General features: G+C 28.5%; 4 protein-coding genes across 4 annotated transcripts; 1 reads left to right on the forward strand and 3 right to left on the reverse strand.

Moving 5' to 3' along the window:
• Window positions 1–1,382: 1,382 nt before the first annotated feature.
• Window positions 1,383–2,059, reverse strand: OCT59_013048 (uncharacterized protein; the record flags this gene model as incomplete). The annotated part of the gene is made up of 2 exons (XM_066140562.1): window positions 1,383–1,501; window positions 1,636–2,059. The coding sequence occupies 2 exons, from the start codon at window positions 2,057–2,059 to the stop codon at window positions 1,383–1,385; spliced, it is 543 nt and encodes a 180-aa protein (XP_066001440.1).
• A 5,684-nt stretch (window positions 2,060–7,743) lies between these two features.
• OCT59_013049 (uncharacterized protein) lies at window positions 7,744–8,245 on the reverse strand (the record flags this gene model as incomplete). The annotated part of the gene is made up of 2 exons (XM_066140563.1): window positions 7,744–8,103; window positions 8,183–8,245. The coding sequence occupies 2 exons, from the start codon at window positions 8,243–8,245 to the stop codon at window positions 7,744–7,746; spliced, it is 423 nt and encodes a 140-aa protein (XP_066001441.1).
• A 3,210-nt stretch (window positions 8,246–11,455) lies between these two features.
• Window positions 11,456–12,043, reverse strand: OCT59_013050 (uncharacterized protein; the record flags this gene model as incomplete). The annotated part of the gene is made up of 2 exons (XM_066140564.1): window positions 11,456–11,757; window positions 12,001–12,043. 2 exons carry the CDS (start codon window positions 12,041–12,043, stop codon window positions 11,456–11,458), a joined length of 345 nt encoding a protein of 114 aa, XP_066001442.1.
• A 1,024-nt stretch (window positions 12,044–13,067) lies between these two features.
• OCT59_013051 (uncharacterized protein) lies at window positions 13,068–13,441 on the forward strand (the record flags this gene model as incomplete). The annotated part of the gene is made up of 3 exons (XM_066140565.1): window positions 13,068–13,103; window positions 13,182–13,352; window positions 13,427–13,441. The coding sequence occupies 3 exons, from the start codon at window positions 13,068–13,070 to the stop codon at window positions 13,439–13,441; spliced, it is 222 nt and encodes a 73-aa protein (XP_066001443.1).
• Window positions 13,442–14,250: the final 809 nt, after the last annotated feature.

Here is a 14,250-nt window from a genome sequence, read left to right on the forward strand (position 1 = left end):
TTTCTTCTAATACCTTTTTTTTAAAAAAAAAATATTATCTTCCTGTCATCTACATTTTTTATAAACATTTGTGTGTCAATTTTATATTTATGTATTTATGTCTTCAATATTTTTGTATTATCTTAAGAAATTCTCATATTAATTACCTCGACAAAGTTTCATAATTTCAAAAAGAAAAACTTCCTTTTTATCTCATTGTATCTATTATTACATTTGTGATGTATGATATTAGTATTATATTTTTATATAATGATTATAATGATTTTTTTATTCCAAATATATTGTAAATAGGTCAACCATTAATTTTTGAAATAAAAAAAATTTTAAGGTCAAAAATTGAAAAAATAAATCAAGATAAAGGTGTCCTGTAAATACTTGCCTCTCATATTAATGGGATTGGGACTCCCATGAGTCCCAAATCCAAATCCCATTTTCGCGAGACGTCACGTGGCATTGCACAAATTTCCAAAAAAGAAATTTTGTTCCAAGAAAATCGAAAATTAGGTTACGCGCGTTTTCAAAAAGGAAATTTATTCGCGGATTATACCGATCGTTCTGGTCTTAAGAAAAAATTTAGCCCGGTAGTCGGGTTATAGATGGAATTTTAGGCTAGTCGGTTTAAACCGGTTTAATAGAACCGGTCAGGCGGTAAATATAATCGAATTATATTTGATTAATTCATTTCGAAGTTCAATAGTGTATATGAGAATTAGAGTTTTAACGCATTTCAACACCACCAACCGCACACTCACCCCTCTACAAACCCGCAGACACAAACTTTAGTGGACCCCAGCAGTCTCCAACCCTCCCGTCCAAAAAGTCACCCCTCGCCGTCGGCACAGTCAAGATTCCGGAGCTGGGTTATTGATCATGCCATCTTTTTCAATCACTCATGCCCTATAAAAAATGTTAGTCCGATAAATATTCGGAATGGAGTCAATTTTCCGGACATTCGCACGCTATTATTCAATATTTGTTACAATTTAATACAAGATGCGGAGTTTGTGAATTTTTAACCACATAAAAAACGTACAATATCATGATGAATGTCCAATAAATGTCAAGTAAATGTTTGGAACAGGATCGATTTTCCGAACAAAAAACCGAACAGTGTTTGGACAATATTTTTTATAGGGATGTGTAAAATAAATGTTGAACAGTTGATTATTAGAGATATGATCTTTATAAGAACTTGTCGGCCTATTTTATGTGGCAAGTAGGGTTGGTAAAATAACCGTTAGTTATGAATTTGGTTAATTAACCGGTTAATTAACGGTTAGTTAACGGTTAATTAACCCATAAATAACCTGTATATATAATTTTAAGGAAGTTAAAATAAATTTATAATTTATTAAATATTATAAAATTTTAATATATTTTATTTATTCTTCATCATCTAAATTAATAACATTTGCTTCAAATCCAAATATACTATCATTATCAGAACTATTATTATTATCATCTTCTTTATTTTCATTATCAGAACTATTATTACTATCTTCTTCATTTTCATTAAAATTACTACCCATTTAGCTGTATGAGATTCTTCACCAGAATAAATAGCATCAAAGAATAATGGTTTTGGAGTACAAATAACAAAATTTTGAACTGATTCTCGATTAATATTAGACCAACCATCTGAAACCATTGTAAGAGATTTAGCTTGTAAAATTTGTTCATTACATTCAGCTTTAACTTCATCAAAAACATCATCAAGTAATTCATCAGCAAGTTTTCTTCGATTAGGTAATTTGAATGCTGGACGTAATTGTTGAAAAAACTGAATAACATAATTATTTTCAAGAAAAGAAAAAGGAACTCCAGCAGCAAATAATGCTTGAGCTAGTAAAATTTCAAGAGTATCTTGTTCTTCTTCACTCATACGATCAACAAAATTCTCAATTGTTGTATTTTTTAAATGCTTTTTTGATGTTTTTACTGTAGGAATAAAAGTAGAAGTAGTAGCATCAGAAGTTTCTAATAGTTCAGGAATTTGTTGTTTCTTTGTTTTTGCACTTTCTGGAGCTCTAGGACAACTATCATTAAGATGAACTTGCATTCTTTTAGCTGTACCTTGTTCAAAAACTTTAGAACAATAATTACAACGTACAGAAGGATGTGTTTTTTTCTTAGACCTACTACTTTCTTCATTACTTTCTGCTTCAGTAATTATTGTCCAATGTTTCCAAACAGTTCCCTTTTTTTTTACCATGATAATGAACAATAAATTTGCAAAAAAAAGTGTTTTTTTAAAAAAAATTTATCTTAAAAAAAAGATCATGCAATATGTAGATCATAGATTTAATCAATATTTATATTAATTAATATTTAATTGTGTAACAAAATAATGGATTATCATTTAATCACATGATTTAAATTCTGCATTTTGATTGGCTAATTATAAATAACGGTTAATTAACCATTTTAAATCAATCATAACTAACAAAATTAACGGTTAATTAACCATGGTTAATTAACCGTGGTTAATTAACCCCCATCCCTACTGGCAAGGAGCTGGATAGCTGGCTAACTGTGACGACCCATAAAAGGGCCAAGTAGGGCGAGGTGTCATCGCAGATAAAAGTGGATAGGATGCGATAATACAGGCTCAGGAAATATGAAGAAAACATACTGTTAGATAGTGGAGCTTTGGGTCTCTTGGGAATTTTTCGTTGCTGGTTTTTTTTTCGGTCGGCGCAGCAAAAATTTAGGCACAAATGTTCGGCACAAATTTATCCGTTTAGGGATCAGCCATAACCGCGGAAAGTCACGTAAAGTCTCGTTAAGAGAGGATTGGACGAATATCAAGGTTGTAGGTAAGCCCGGAAAGCCGGCATGGATAGTGGAATGGATAGGACAGTAAAAGTATTGGAAAGGTTAAGTTCCTTTGGAAAAAGAATGAGCGTAGGAAAAATTTGTTTGGCAGCTAAGAACGATATTCTCAAGTCACGTGATTTTGTGTTATAAAATTTCGAGAAACAAAGTTAAGTACAAAGTTTTTAGCCGTAGTTACTTTATTGATACGATATATGTATTTACGTCGATTTTGTAATTGTTCACGTTACGCAGCGTCATAATAACTAATAAAGTTTTTAAGAATAAAAATAAATAAATAAATAAATGAAAATCAAATCCCATCCGTCCGTTACTGTATTTTCAATTGCATTTCCTGATCAATTTTCAAAAGTTTATAACCAATTTTAACATTTTACGGCAATTTATATGAAACGAGATAGGAGGAAGATTGAATTATCGATAAGATCGGGATAACTTATTAAACTCCTTGAATAATTGGTGTGAGTATTAATTGTACTATGAATAAATCGAAACTAATAGATCACATGTCACTATGAAAATTATTTTGTTCACTATTGTCTTCTGGATTTCGTTTGATACTAAATTCCGGTGTGATTTTTTAGCTATTTATTTTTTGCACCTGAGTGAAGTTTCCCGAGGGCGGTTTAGTTTTTCAGTTTCTTTTTGTACTACTTTCGATTCTTGTTTAGTTTCTATGTTGAAGCTATGTTCACTCCGAGATATAAAAATAAAAATAAAAAATCTTCTGGATTTTGTTTCTGCAGTAGAACATTATATGATAAAAAAATCAAATTCTTTCCTGTTATTGCATATATACAGTATATACTAGGCTACTTCAGAATTGTTTGATTGGGAAACCGAGTTAACCGACAAATGGACCTCTCAAGCAGCCCTGCAGTTGAATTTTTCTTGTATTTCAACCATATCCATACCATTGTTCGCGTTCGCAATGGGTACGACGGAAACATGTCATGTATAGAGGCCTATGTATGTCTGTATAGTGATCAACGTACGGTATGTATGGTCATTTTTACCATACTGTAGGGTGGGGTGATGTATACTGTAGGGTGATGTATACCGGACGTTGCCATACATTGACCACTATACGTACATACATACTCTACATGTTTTCTATATAATCTTTGTGCAATACGTCTACATAAATTTACCTGTCCAATGGAGTTGAACTTGTTTACACGAATTGATAAGAATGATTATATTTTGAGTCGTGTAAAAGATCCAAAGTTTGCTATAGTTAATAACACTTTTTATGGTCCATCATTTGGTAATGGTTATATTAAGAGGAAACAACTTTTATAATGATAGTTATTGTAGAAAACATTCTTACGAAAGAGCAATTAGGAAGAAAAATAATACACGAGTAGTGTATATATATACAGTATATATATATATATATATTATGGATGTGTTTATCACGTACAAAAAAGCTACTTTTATCAGGTCATCAGTAAATATTTTTAAAAAGAAGGATTAATCATTCAACGGATATTAACTTTAATTAATAAAATATATAATTTTTATAATCATTATGAAATATTTTTTTTAATTTTCTTACTAACTGCGGTCAATAAGCCATAAAAAGTCATTTAAATTAATGACCGGAATTCTTTTATGTATTCTTTTTTAAAATAATTTTTGAGCATGTAATAATTTTAAAAGAAGAAAGAAAGAATAATAGTATAGATATCATAATAGTAAATGGGATGATAAAATTATGTACAAAAAATTGAAAAATTGAAGAGCGTGAAGGAAAGAATAGGAAGAATAAAAAAAATAGTTTCGGCTTTAGGATCCAAAAATAAAATGTGATAATCCCCGATAGTTAAATCTTAGGCTTTTTAAGACGTAAAATGACCTAAGATTTACGAGATTTACGAGATTTGCGTTTGAATTAAATTTGTTCAACACAATAAAAAGAAAAAAAGAACCAGAGAAAAACATACTGTATGTAAAGTAATTATTTTACTAGAAAATCGGCTTTTAGCAGACGAAATGAAAAAATAATATTGGTTTTTCGAATAACACGAGTTCATGTTTAAAGGGGGAATTAGTATCGTAAAATGTAAAATATATAGAATGTGGTTTATTTTGAACTTGTTCGTTTCTATAAAAAAAATGACACATTTGAATTTATAATTCTTATTTTTTAATCATACACGCAAAATTTTTCAGTATCTTAATTGAGCATTATCCATACTTTTACTGTCTCATGCAGATCGTTTGGTTAAAAAATCCAGAAAAATAATTTTGTAAATCTTGCCTTTCATGAATGTGCCAGTCAAAATTTTATTACCTTTTTTAGATACTGACCAACATTATCTTAATTCTGGCCCTGAAGAAATGATGAAATGAAGACCATTAAAATATAAACAATAATAGTGGCAAATTAAATAACATAATAACTTAATTAATAATATCAGTTATACTTACTGTATTGATAATAATATTTTTAATTATTATTTCTAATAACTAAAACATTCCAATATTTCTAATTTTTTTTTTTGTGCCAATTCCAGTTATCCTTTTTTATTGGACTAGACAAGAGCCGGTCCAGAAAATAATTTAAAGTTAATTTTTACAATCTTTTTAGTCTTTTTATAATATTTATATTTATTAACTGTCAATAATTAAGAATTATTAAAATTACGTGTTAAAGAAGTTATTTAGTTGAAAAGGAAGTAATAGAAACTATTGTTACTCATTTACTAAATAGTTTTCATGAATTAAAAAATACATGGTAGTTGTTTATAGTAAATTTTATATAACTTTGAAATATTTAGAATCATCATTATAAGCTGGAAAAATAGAATATTATACATTAATAGACGAATTATTATGGAGAAATATAGTTAGATTTACTTTCAAATTTAATAATACTTAAATTTTCATATTTATCCATCTTTTCCTCATCAAAAATTAAATAATATTTATAAACTTGGAACTTTTTAGAGAACTAAAGAATTCTAGATAGGATCGTATTTAATATTTATAATTTTATTATATAGACAGAAATAAATTAATTTGGAAGTATTAAGTGTAAAAAATAAAATTATAACATTTATTTTTATTGTGAAGATCGAAAAAAAAAAAAATTTTCAAAAAAATTAATACTACGGCCCTACCACAAGGGACTTCCTAAGAAGTGTACTATGCTCCTCCCATGAAAATTACGCACAGCACCATGCCGTACCACAACCAACCAGCCCTACTATGAGACTGCAGCGAAAGCTGGTACTCACAGGCTTACAAAGTAAGCACACTATGCTCCCACCGCGCATAGCATCATGCTGCTCCAACGAACATACCCAAATAAACCTAAATATAATGAAGTAATAAAAATCATAAAAAAAATAAACAAAAAAGTAAAAAATAACAAAAAAAATACATTACCTTCGGTCCTATCGCGGGACTGCAGCAGAAGCTGGTACCCACGAGCTTACTAAAATGTAAGCGCCTATGCTCCAACCATCGCATAGGACTATACCGCTCCAAAAAATTCCCAACCAGCCCTACTATGAGACTGCAGAAAATCTGGTACTCACAGGCTTACAAAGTAAGCACACTATGCTCCCACCCGCGCATAGCATCATGCTGCTCCAACGAACATACCCAATAAACCTAAATATAAAGAAGTAATAAAAACCATAAAATAAAATAAACAAAAAAGTAAAAAATAACATAAAAAATACAATTACCTTCGGTCCTATCGCGGGACTGCAGCAGAAAGCTGGTACCCACGAGTTTACTAAAATGTAAGCGCCTATGCTCCAACCCTCGCATAGGACTATACCGCTCCAAAAAATTCCCAACCAGCCCTACTATGAGACTGCAGAAAATCTGGTACTCACAGGCTTACAAAGTAAGCACACTATGCTCCCACCCGCGCATAGCATCATGCTGCTCCAACGAACATACCCAATAAACCTAAATATAAAGAAGTAATAAAAACATAAAAAAAATAAAATAAAATAAACAAAAAAGGAAAGAATAACATAAAAAATACAATTACCTTCGGTCCTATCGCGGGACTGCAGCAGAAAGCTGGTACCCACGAGCTTACTAAAATGTAAGCGCCTATGCTCCAACCCTCGCATAGGACTATACCGCTCCAAAAAATTCCCAACCAGCCCTACTATGAGACTGCAGAAAATCTGGTACTCACAGGCTTACAAAGTAAGCACACTATGCTCCCACCCGTGCATAGCATCATGCTGCTCCAAAAAAAATACCCAAAAATTACCTTAGTATATCGTGTAGACGGTTAAGCGTGAAGGGAAAAGAAGAGTATAATAAATATATGAGTTATATGGAGGGAGAGAAGGGAAAGGGAAGAAGCGAGAGAGGAAGAGGAGGAAAAAAAAAGATGAATTTATCAGTATGAAATAGACTTGTCGGATTTGTTTATATGACTCATATTATAATCATGAATCTATATTACGTATACACGAAATTTACGCGTCAGTCAGAAAATACTGATATTCATATGGGTTATATCGGAGTTTGACTATAGTTTATCAAAGCTAAGATTACAAGAAAAAAAAAATTAAAAAAATTGAATATTGAAGTTGGCAGATATTCGAATAATTTAAGAATCAATTATTTTCAACAAATATATTTATTACATTTGATTAATGATAAAATTTTTACAAATTCTATATTTGATTATTCAAAGCTAGTACTTGAATCTTATATTTATTATTCAATTACAAACTGATTTGATTTACGTAAAAAAAGGATACTTTATAATCAGTGTTGAATAAAAGGGACGAAAAAATAATACAAATAAAAAAAAACAGATGAATAAGAAATCTAAATATTATTATCCGATTTTGTATAAAGATTAAGTAATAATATGTATAATAACTATGATATGAATTATTCCAATACTTTTTCACTCGTTTCTGATTAACTAACTCCGTTACATATGTTTAATGTTAAATATTGATCATGAACACAATTAACAAAAGGTTGTTTATTGTATGGTATCCATCCAACCGCTATATTATCATAATGATTAATTTTTAACCGCATTTCTTGAATGAAATTATCAATATTTCCATTTCCACTCTTTATACAAGTATTTTCTAAATAATCTATTTGACATGATTTACACCATTTCTGTCTTATATTTGTATATTGATTACCACATTTTTCACAATATCCATCTTTAAGAACAATAATATAATCTTTTGTATCTGGATTTTGTGATATTCCAAATATTTTAATAGTATCAACATCTTTTTCATAAATAGAATACGATCTAACCTGTTAAATATAAGAAAATAAGTATTATTATAATTTAATTCTAAAAGAGTTAAAAGAGTCATTTAAAGAAATTTCATACCTCATCTAAAAATTCATCAGTGATATTTTGTGAGTTATAACAACTTTTCAATATAACTTTCATATTTTGGTTCCTCTTATACATATTATCATGTTTATTAAAATATAATGGACCGTCATTCCATGTTGCTAAATATACTGTAGCAAAGTTACCCTTGTTTATTTCCTTAATATTATTAAATTGATTAAATGGTATCCATTCAAATATTATACCATTTAAATAATCGAATTTTAGGTACATGTCTCTAATAAGTTCATCAATTTTTTTATTTTTGCTGGTCCAGTTTCTTAAATTTTCTTTTAAATCATTCATTTGACATGATTTACATCGTTTATTACTTATATTTGTATAAATTTCACCACATTTTTCACAATATCCATCTTGAAGAACCATGATGTAATCTTTTGTGTTTGGGTTTTGAGATATTCCATATATTTTAAGAATATTATGATCATATTCATTAATAGAATATGTTTTAGCCTATTAATATATAAAAAAAAATTATTATTATCATATTATGGAATAATATTTAAATTAGTAATTTATATAGAAATTTTCATACCTCATTTAAAAATTCATCAATCGTATATTTTGAGTTATATAAACATTTTAAAGTAACTTTTTTATTATTGATTCTTTTCTTTTTCTTTTGATCATCATCTAACGGACCATCTTTCCAAATTGCTGAATATACTGTAGCGAAACCATCTTTGTTAATCTTTTTAATATTGTCAAATTGATTATATGGTATCCATTCAACTATTATATCATTATCATAATAAATTTTTAATTGCATTTCTTGAATAAAATTATCAATTTTTTCATCGCCGCTGGTCCAGTTTCCAAAATTATTTTTTAACTCATTTATTTGGCATGAATCACACCATATATAATAATTCTTGCCACATTTTTCGCATTGATCTTTTAAATCTTTAAAATCGTCGGATACCATCATATTTTCTTCAAAAGTTTCTCGTTTTTTAGAAAGGTTTTAAGTTTTTTGATTTAAAAAAAAAAAAAATAGGTAGAACGCTTTAACGCTTTTATATTTGAAATATTAGAGATCGACATGTGATTTTCATATTTGCGTATATGATTAACACAACGAAAGTTTTATTGTGCATAATACATTTGCATAATGAAATTTTTGTTCATGCAGTTTCAAGGTTTATTGATGATAATAACAATGCACGGAAATTAGACAAAATCGGATGTAATTATATCGTTTTTGAAATTATTGTAAGCAAAGAATAAATCCACTAAAAGTTATTAATCATATAATAATTAGTACTAAGAAGGTTATTAATTAAAGTTTATATAACTGGACAAAGAAATAAAATATAAATAGAAGTAAATATTGTTTGTATAATGAAAATATTAAAATATTTGCGATAACAAAGTATTTTTTTTTTTCAATGTACTATTTTCAAAGTTTTAAAAACGCCCAATCATCTTATCTGCATTGTTTGGTTACATTGCTTAAAACATCATATTTTTAATAATCATGTATAAAAAACTTTTTTGATCGAAATTTAAATAAAAAAAACTTGAATATTTTTTGTATGAATGAATATGAAAAGACATAAGAAACTTTTTAACATTCTCTGGTTATAGAACTTTTTATTTAAAATCTTTTTTAACTTTAATCATGTTATTATCTTTTTTTTGCAGAGAAAAATTTTTTCATCTGCGGGAAGAAAGCGGCACATTTTTTTTTATCATACATAGATACTTGGCTGCTATTATGCTGCTGACCTATGATCTTCACGTATATGTGCTTAATATTTTTGCTTTTTTAGGTAAAAAAAAAACGACAAAAAATTTTTGAAGGTTAGACTATATGCAACACATAATCATCTATGATAATTCGTCGATTCATGTCGGTAGTTTTCGTCGCAGCTTGTCACACCAAAATCGGCAAATTAAAAAATAATTGCGTGATATTTAGATTATCTTATATAAATTAATTTAAATTGTGTAACATGTAGCATGTCCGTCAAAAAAAATCATACGATTATTTTTCGTTGGCTGTATCACGAAAATGATTTGAATCGGATAAATTTAATAAATTTAATATTTTTGATCATACTACAGCTTATTTCCAGAATATTATTTGCGTGTACAATTACTTTTAAGTTCATTGATCCCGGTGCGAAACAACGGGCTATTGCTAATATATACGAAGCATAAAGGTAAAAAAGTCTATTTTCACTATTTTCAAAAACGCAAAATCGAGAAAAATTTAAAGAATTTTTTTTTTTTCTTTCTCAAAAAATTAATAGAAAATACTATTAAAAAATAGTATCTATCAATGGACTTATTATTATTCAAGGGCAAAGGAGTGAAATAATGGACCAAATACGCGAAGACCTTACTAACACATAGCAGAACGAAATTTCATATTACAAAGAATAAAACAAATCATAATGATCATCATAATGATCAGGATTAATATTTTGACAATAGATATTGTACGATCATATTGTGTGAGAGTAAAATTTTAAAATAAAATAACATTTTTTCTAATAAAATTAATTGTTTTATATTAACTTATAATTTTATAGCGTAATTTTGATACTTTAGTTAAATTAAGTAGGTCTAGAAAGCTTAAATAATGCTAGTCGGCGGGTATGGAACTACTTAAATATTAACTAGCCGATATCCCGGGCGTTGCCCCGGGTTCGTGGTTTAATATTGTAATAGCATAATACAATTAAAAATAGGTGGCAATCATGTAAGATTTTAATTAAATTTGTCTTTAAAACAGTTTCTTGTATTTTACATGAGCTATCCGAACAAATAACAAATAATAGAATGATAAAATAATCTAAACAGTTTCTATTGAAAGGTTTCAGGATACATAACATTATGTGTAACATTTTTGCCATGCCGTATAGTAATAAGAGTTTTCAAATTTTTTCTTGATTTCACTCTTGAACAGGTAACATAGAATTGTCCACGAGAAAACACAGGAGTTGGAAGATATAAACCCAGTTTAATGTTTACCCGTAAGACTTATTTATGGTCATTGCAAATGCTATGACGTTTGAAATGAAAGGTAGTTCTGTTTCTGAAGGGACATCATAATGCGAGGAATGAAAACTCTGGTTTCCAGGATGATTTCCAGTAATTATTTCAGTTTCAATGTCATGATTCTGAAAAGTGCGGCAAACTAATCTTGTCCAATTACAGAGACCATCATTAGGTTGAAGATTACATAATAGTATAATTGGAGTTCCCAATTTCAATATTAACTTATAAGGTGGAAGACCACTAACAGTTAAAGAGTAGAGAAACTCTTGTTTGATCATCTGCTTCCTCAACTGTATCTGCACTGAGATACTCAAATGCTTCTCCAGCAGGAAATTGATTCATAATAATAGTTTTGATGGAGTTAACATATTCATTTGTAGGAGCAAGTATTCTACGTTCAACAAAATACTTGGGATCAGAATACATTGAAAGATCAGGATACGCAAATTTGATTAGGTCATTTAGGTCTTGAGATGATAAAACAATATCTTCAGATAGTATAATAATATCACTTTCTGTTTTAGAAATTGCAGGAACACGACCTTAAGTAACCATTTAGCAAATTCAGCTTGCTCAGCAGTATCAGAATTATTAGTAGTAGCATTAAAAAGACGCATGTTAATCTTTAGTTTTATAAAATTTACATGCTTACACAAAGTAGATTGACATAAACATAATCAACAATGTCTTCACGTATCAATTTCAAATTCGTTCAAGGTGATGGCTTCCCTTTACAGCAACAGGAAGAATTTGCCGAAAGTCACCTCCAAATAATACAACCTTACCTCCAAATGGTTTTCCTTCTAAATTTGGATTCAAAGCCTTCATAATATCTCTCAAAAGTTCGATCTAAAGCTTCAAATGCATATCGGTTCGTCATTGGGGCTTCATCCTAAATGATTAAACTTGTAAGCGAAGCTAGTTCTGAACTATGAGATATAGAGCAAGTGGAATCTTCATGTAAATTATATATTTTTTTTATTTAACTCAATTTTCATTTCTTTATTTAACTTAAACTTCAATTAACTTTATTACGTATGTATTGTATTCGTATGAGTATAAAGTTTAAACAAACTATTTACTAATTAAATTAGCTGAAAGAACTAAAAATTTTTAATATCTTATGTATCTGATAAGATAACTTGTTCAATCAAATTTTAACGAAATGCATGATTCTCATTTTATTTTTTTATGAAAAGTAATATTTAATTTTTAATCGACAGATATTTTGCAGATTAACCGCAGCATCAAAGAGATCACATGTTTAAAGCTACACGTGATTATAGTATAACATTAGGGTTACACAATTGAAATGTTACACAATTGAAAATTATTTATACATGGTACTCTAAACGTGACAGGGATCGACATCAACAAATTTAAATATAAGATTTTTGTTAAAATATCTTGAATATTTGCAAAAATATTAAAATATTAATACTATGCGTGAATAGGTATTTTCACTTTATAGTGGAATATTAGCAAATAAATAAGCGGGCATAGAACTGTCTATGTATTGATTTTTATCAAGCTAGCTTGTAATTTGAATCTTTTACAATAAAATATTTATATATTATTGTATAGGGGAGGAGCAATATCACTTATTTTAGTATAGGTCAATGTATGATTGGTTTTAATTTTGCCACGTCAGTGGCAAAATTAGTAACCAATCATACATTGACCTATAAAATAAGTGATGTTGCCCCCTGTACAATAATATTATTATCGTTTGGAACTGACCATAACATTTAAAAGCTTAAAAAAGTTTATTAATTTTTTACTGTTTATATTGAAAAAATGATTTACAAATTGTGCTTTTTTCTCTTGCTGACTCTTTAGTATTTTTATAATAATGCCACCACAAAAATCTCAAAATAAAAGTAAAAAAGTAATATTTATTTGTATTCATTCAGTTAATATTTTATTTTGTTTTTTTTTTTGCATTTTACTAAAGATTTTTTTTTAGAATAAAAAAACTTTCACATATGTGGCCCCTACTGAAGAAGAAATAAAAAGTATGCAAACAGCAGCTCGTGGCAAAGCTACACATAATTCTACAAGTACTTGGATTAATGCACTTGAAACTTTTCGTAAGGATATTGGATTCATCAGGAAATTTTATAGCGCGAAAAATTGCGTAAGTTTACGATTTTGTAAGTTTATGAAAGTTTATGGCATAATATTTCGAAAAATTTCAAAATATTACGTAAGTTTACAATTTCGTAAGATTTATGTGATATTACGGTTAAAATATTACGTAAGTTTACAATATCGTAAGATTTACGCAATATTACGGTCAAAATATTCTGCAAATTTATGAAACTGTAAACCTGCGTAATATTACGGTTGAAATATTTCGAAAATTTACGAAACTGTAAACCTGCGTAATATTACGGTTGAAATATTTCGAAAATTTACGAAACTGTAAACCTGCGTAATATTACGGTTGAAATATTTCGAAAATTTACGAGACTGTAAACCTGCGTAATATTACGGTTGAAATATTTCGAAAATTTACGAGACTGTAAACCTGCGTAATATTACGGTTAAAATATTTCGAAAATTTACGAAACTGTAAACCTGCGTAATATTACGGTTGAAATATTTCGAAAATTTACGAGACTGTAAACCTGCGTAATATTCCGTTTCGAAAATTTACGAGATTGTAAACTGCGTATGCAGTAGAACATATACAAGGGGCATGTGATACTATTGAATAATCAAAAATAATATAAACACCTTTTCTTTTATATAAACACCTTTTTTTTTAAGTTTGGGAAAGCAAATTTATTTTTATTTACGAATTTTTTATTATTTACAATTTTTATGTTAAAAATTAAAGTAAATTCTAATTTTTATTATAACTTAATAAAAAAATATACATTTGATACTTGTTCGCTACTATTTTATAAAATAGAACCCAGGCTGTACGGCGTGGACGTCAGTATCAGTCACAGCCCAAAAAAAATGTGAGTCTCCAGCCGATATTTGGTACGGACTGGGCCTAGCTACTCACTTAATAAATAAAAAAATAA

The sequence above is a fragment of the Rhizophagus irregularis genome, chromosome 20, assembly GCF_026210795.1.
Source record: "Rhizophagus irregularis chromosome 20, complete sequence".
Classification (NCBI taxonomy): domain Eukaryota; kingdom Fungi; phylum Glomeromycota; class Glomeromycetes; order Glomerales; family Glomeraceae; genus Rhizophagus; species Rhizophagus irregularis.